At 31.8% G+C, this 5,722-nt stretch overlaps 1 protein-coding gene across 1 annotated transcript; it reads right to left on the bottom strand.

The window, feature by feature from the left end:
* Positions 1-687: 687 nt before the first annotated feature.
* LOC134269902 (uncharacterized) lies at positions 688-4,119 on the bottom strand. The gene is made up of 5 exons (XM_062752085.1): positions 4,012-4,119; positions 1,972-2,005; positions 1,776-1,835; positions 1,462-1,661; positions 688-972 (listed from the first exon to the last, which is right to left on the bottom strand). Exons 1-5 carry the CDS (start codon positions 4,117-4,119, stop codon positions 952-954), a joined length of 423 nt encoding a protein of 140 aa, XP_062608069.1. The 3' UTR covers positions 688-951.
* Positions 4,120-5,722: the final 1,603 nt, after the last annotated feature.

The following is a 5,722-nucleotide window of genomic DNA, read 5'->3' as shown; positions in this document are numbered from 1 at the left end:
AATTTTATTTACTATAATTATTCTAATATGAGCCCTTTATGTTGATTAACCTGTAATAAAATTATCATTATCTCGGGGAAAAAAAAATGTCTTCGAAATTTTTTTCCCCCTGTTTAAAATTTCCCTTTTTTTTTTAGAACAATGACTTGGATGTTTATCTCCATGTTCAATGACGTTTATTTATATGAAAAATGACACACATTGAGTTTCATGCGTTGATCAATATGAAAACCATAAAAATATAAAGGTATTAAAACTTACAGAAATTTTCTGACAGAAAAATGCCAGTAGACCAAATACAGCCGACCAAATTCGGGGCGTCCATTTTATGATCGGAGTCCTATTTCTATTTATAAACCCTGCATATATTGTCATGTGATAGAGAAGTCCGTGTACAGTACAGTACAAAAATATTCGGAAGGGAGGTCCAAATAAATACGGTATTACTTCAAAAAGAGAGTACACACTTTGCTAGTTGAAAATTAAAACATTTTCAATAGATTTTTTTTAATCCATTGATTGACTAGTAACTTCCTTTTTAAGCACAGAAACAGTAAATTTTTATTTAAAGTCGGCATTGTATAAACAGATAAATGTAGTATGTACATTTCATATCTCTAACAGTAAAACAAAGGTAAACTCTTGTCCAAATAGAATATTTTAAAAGGTATAAAACTTCAATGCTTTAGTAGAGACAAAATGAACGTAAACACTATTTCATAAATACATTACATTATTCCAAAAATCAATCGCAACACTATATATCAGCATGTTCATTATGTATAGTCCTTCAGAAGAAACCTAAATATCCATATGTATCACGATATTTTTACAAATGTAAAAAATAAATTTGAATTTAATCTTTTTGAATTTATTCATGAAATAACATGACAACATTAGTAGTCAAAGAGAAGAATATACAATCGTCTGTTGTTGAAATATGTTAGTTCTTTACTGGTATGTAGGTGGTTTCTGAAAAAAAAATTATTCCATATATTTGCGTAATACAACCAAAACCAAAACTGGCAACATACATAATTTAACTAATTAAAGAAACATAAACCAAAAGAGAGTCTTCTAAAGTCAAGTTGTGCCCCAGTATCTGACTAATTTATACTAGGATACATTAAATCCACCAACCATGATCAAATAACTTTTTCGAAAGTCTCAAATTTATCATCATTTCTTTAAAGTTCTCCGTTTCTCTCCTTTCTTTTTTCAATAGCAAGCAATTAACAGTATCTTCAGGACATATCAGACTTTGAAATCATTTCAACAAAGAGTTTGCATGGGAAAAAAGTTAACAGAAGAGGACAAACAAACAAACAGACAACCCTGTCAAAATAAATCAATCCTAGGTGTTGTAAAATACCAAAAGTCAGGTGCATTTTCTGATACTTTATTGGTACATGTCTTAATTACAGTACTTCATGTTTCAAAAAATACGATAAGTAAACAGACCTGATCTACAGCTAAAGTGGAGAGATAAGGAGGCGGGGGATCATCCTTTGGATACAGAGAGTGACCTGGGGGCGATGCGGTCCCTCCGTATACAGGGGAATCAATACGGGTATATTCCCTCCTCATTTGTCTCCGCCTTTGACATGCTATTATACAAATCAATGTCAGGAACAACGCCACCACCACGCCAAACCAAAACCCTGGTATGAATAACAGAAAATGTCCACAAGAATTTATAACATTGATAAACAAGAATGCGATTTATTATAACTTTGAATCTTTTAGCATCCTTTGGCAACAATACATTTACTTACACCATATGTGGTACAGCTTGGGATTGCAACATCTTCTTCCTCCATGACAGCAATGTTGATCTGAAATAATTGTCAGTTTCAGTACGATATCAAACGTTTGTTTGCGTCTTGTTATGGATATAAAGGAATATTTTCTTAAAAATATATTATTTTACATTTTTAAATAAAATATACATGTACCGTATAGAAATCTTACCTGGACAAACAATATTTGGTCTGCACTTTGAGGCCTGCAAAAGACGCGGAAACAATTAGGAAGTACAACTACACATAGTTAAAGTTTCTATAAGTAAAATTCATAAAATATACAACTGTCAGTTAAAGGTACTCACCCTATTTCACCATAAATAATAAACTTGGGAGTACATGAATTTGGTTTCAAATGAAATGAAATTTTACAGAATTTAGATGTATTCTCTTTTAATAATCTCAATATTACCATAATCCCATACTTCACAATACACATTTGTCAAGAGGGCTCGGACTTTTGAAAGCTATAGAGGTGGGATCAGGTGCCCATAGACAGTAAACATCCCCCGTTGAGCGGTCACATCCTACGTTTTGATTACGTAGGCAGAACATCCCATAGTAAAATTCATTTTAAAAAATAAAAGGTTTAGTAATTGGCATGAAATAAATCACCCAAAATGCCTTGATCTAATAATAGGCACATTTGCCAACGAGGTCGTTATAACGACCATTAAATTTACAAAATACCGACTAAAACGATGTGGCTAAAAAAAAAACAACAACAACAAATCTGTGATTGATCTAGCTCGATTGGAAAAGCTGAATTTTTAAAGATAATCTAGATGTTAGTTGACCCTTGTCGTCTATAGTTTGAAGAAAAAAAACCTTCCAAATATGAAACATGAGGGGCAGTCTCTACGGTGTCTTTTTTAAGTTCACTAGGTTACATCGAGTCGTAACTGTTGTTAATTGATATTTATCTAAATGTCGAGTTGAAGGAAAGAGCAATGGTTTTTCCTTTTCTCAAGTAGAAATTTTTTAATATATTCGGCTTCATAGGAATGTATTTTTAAAAAGGTCAGTTGAAAGCGGAGCGCATTTTAATCATTGAAAGAAAGGTGTACTTATCTTTAAAAAAACATGCATAGCATATTCTTTTTTAAATAGAATTTTGCTTTGTCGTAATTAATGAGCCAGCTGATGAAAATATAACATAATATTTAAGCTATACGAAATGTTTGACAATTTCAATTTTTATTGTAATAAAAACATTCTATGGTGTACTTCCCTTTGAAAAAAAAGATTATATGAACTTCAAATTTCCATTTTCACAGTAAAATACAAAAAAATGCTCATTTATAAATTTTCAGATGATTCTGAGGATAAAACTATGCAGATAAAATAACCAATTTTAACAGAATACCAATCTCTTATTCAATATCATATCATATTGCTGAAACTCCAATGTTATTGTGTATTATTAGAATAGGGTTTAAACCATTTAGGAATAGAGCAAATAAAAATGGTGATAAATTTTCTCCTGTCTTACCCCTATTCTGCATGGAAAATATTTAGTAACCATATCATACACAGCTATTCTAGATTAACTTTCAAAGTACTTTGAAAAAAAAAATCATTATCACATTATTTTCTAGCAATACCAATTTGAATGAGTTTTTGCCATTATCCTAATCTTCATACATTGTTAAATGCAGCTTTAAAATATTCTTTTTCAGCAAATGGATTTATTAATGATTGTAAGATGAAAATAATAAAATATCATCTATGGTATACACTGTATTTCAAGTAAAACTTCCCTCGATTTTCGTTTTGTACATGTATATCATATTCTTCAGAATGTTTTTAAGTTGTTTAGCGTGGATAAATGTAAACAATTTACCCATGCAGCTTAAAAGTTAACATATCTACATTTAATAAAAGCAAAACCTTTTTAATACTGATATACATCAAACTTAACTAAAGTGTGTTACTGTGTTGGAACTTATTTGGGGGGGGGGGTGCATACAAGTCCCCCATTTAATTAGCCCCGTTTCAATTTGCTTCTGACGCCTATGCTTTTAGCATTTACATCACTTAATTAAAAAGTTTAATTATACCGGTATATGTATTGTATTGTGTAGGGTATTATGTTTATAATATGGAGTTCATGTAGTTTTACAACATTTCAACACAAGCTACCTTTACACAAAAAAAATCTCGTATAATATTCTAATTATAAGATGTACCAATAACAAAAATATCCTACCTGTACTAGCTGTATTTGCTCATGCAGGTAAAATATGAATAAGATACACAGACATAAGAGCCCCCCATTTTCGCTGTATTTAAGGATTATTATGTACATGTGAGACATTGTATCCTGTCACATGCATACATAATAAACAGGTCGGAAAAATCTCGAAATGGGTATTATGTGAAATCGCGTATAATACGCGATATTAGGGTATCGTTGAATCCGCGAAATCGGGTATAGGAGGTGTAAACACCTAATAAAACTTAAAAAGGGGATGGCGCATGTTGCCGAGTTAACTTTCATCTAGATACACATGTTTTCTAAAGAAATCACTAGCGAAGTAAGAATTTGGGCTTCAAGATTAATGCGCTCGGGACAACAAATACCCGTGGAGCTAAGTACATTTCATGATCTGCACACAAAAAGGCGTTCGATTTGCTTTATATTTTACCTTATGTTAAAAGTATATGCATCTTCCTAAGGTTCATTCCCAACACAAAAGAATTGTAAAGTATCATAATTCGGGAATTTATAATAATTCCACATCAACACGACAAACATGAACAATTTGTAAATAAATCAAATTATACGGAAACACATTTCACACACCAGATATGATGCCATGTATAAACAAAAATTGTCTATTCTATCTAATTATGCGTCGTTAATTACTTTCACATTCATCTTGTGCATAAAATCAAGTTTATATATGAATGTATAAATAATGTAATGATAAAAATATCTGCAATTTCGGGCTAAAAAAAACTCTCTCTTTTTTTTTGAAAATCTTTTCTTTTTTATTTATCATTCAAACATATTTGCAGAATATATGTCTTCAACATTTTAGCAGAGACAGTGATAGTTTCAGGAATACAATTTAGGGGAGAGCATAACTGTTGATCGTTTAATTTCGCTAAGTCATCAATATTTTACCATTTCCTGGCGACTTAAAGGGGGGGGGGGGTGGGGGCCTAAAGGCTTCTTGACCACCTCTGACAAAACAACCTCGACTATGTTATACATGTTTAAGAACCTCTTTTGAATGTCACGGTCGGAAAAATGGTCATATATTTTTAATCGTAAGGAAGAGTGGGGGGGGGGGGGGGTGGTTCGAACTTTAGTACCTAAATTTTTCTCCAAACACCAAAACTTTACCCATTTTTAGCCTATACTGCGAGGTGTCTGTGGAAAGGGGGGGGGGGGGCTTTACCTATGTTACAAGGTTCAATGTATATACTAAGTACATACGGGGAAAAAAAGTGGGGGGGGGGGGAACCCCCCCCCCCCCCCCGGTTTCCCGAGCCTATAATAAAGAAAGGAAATGGCTACGATTTTTATGAAATTTTAATGTCCGATAGGAATTATATTCCCAAAAAGTAAACAAGATTTTCCCAAAGGGAATTGAACACTCCATTATTTCAGATTGTTCATTAACATGTTCATAAACGTAAAAACTATAAGAAATGTGAAAACTTGACTATGTTATTCATATATCAATATGACTGTACCTCGATCTATATTGAGAAATTCAATGTATTTTAACTTCATGAAAAGATACCCCCCCCTTTCAAAAAAAAAAACAAAAATTTTTCAAAATTTTCCCCTCAATTTTCACAAAATGCATAAAATAAAGGTAAAATAGTATATCTTTTATCGATTAAAATGCAACCAAAAAATTTACGGTGTCTTTTAATTAAACATTTCATGCTAAATTGACATAAAA

This window comes from Saccostrea cucullata, unplaced genomic scaffold (genome assembly GCF_032062105.1).
Source record: "Saccostrea cucullata isolate Sc308-1 unplaced genomic scaffold, CSIRO_AGI_Scuc_v1 ctg17672, whole genome shotgun sequence".
In the NCBI taxonomy this organism is placed as follows: Eukaryota; Metazoa; Mollusca; class Bivalvia; order Ostreida; family Ostreidae; genus Saccostrea; species Saccostrea cuccullata.
This window is presented reverse-complemented; position numbering and strand designations above follow the sequence as displayed.

Excerpts from the sequence above, each read along its gene's own strand:
- LOC134269902 (XM_062752085.1), bottom strand. The coding sequence starts at position 4,119 with ATGTCTCACATGTACATAATAATCCTTAAATACAGCGAAAATGGGGGG. Across the intron at positions 2,006-4,011 it reads AGCAAATACAGCTAGTACAG|GCCTCAAAGTGCAGACCAAA; the intron begins GTAGGATATTTT and ends CGTCTTTTGCAG. Across the intron at positions 973-1,461 it reads CCACTTTAGCTGTAGATCAG|AAACCACCTACATACCAGTA; the intron begins GTCTGTTTACTT and ends TTTTTTTTTCAG.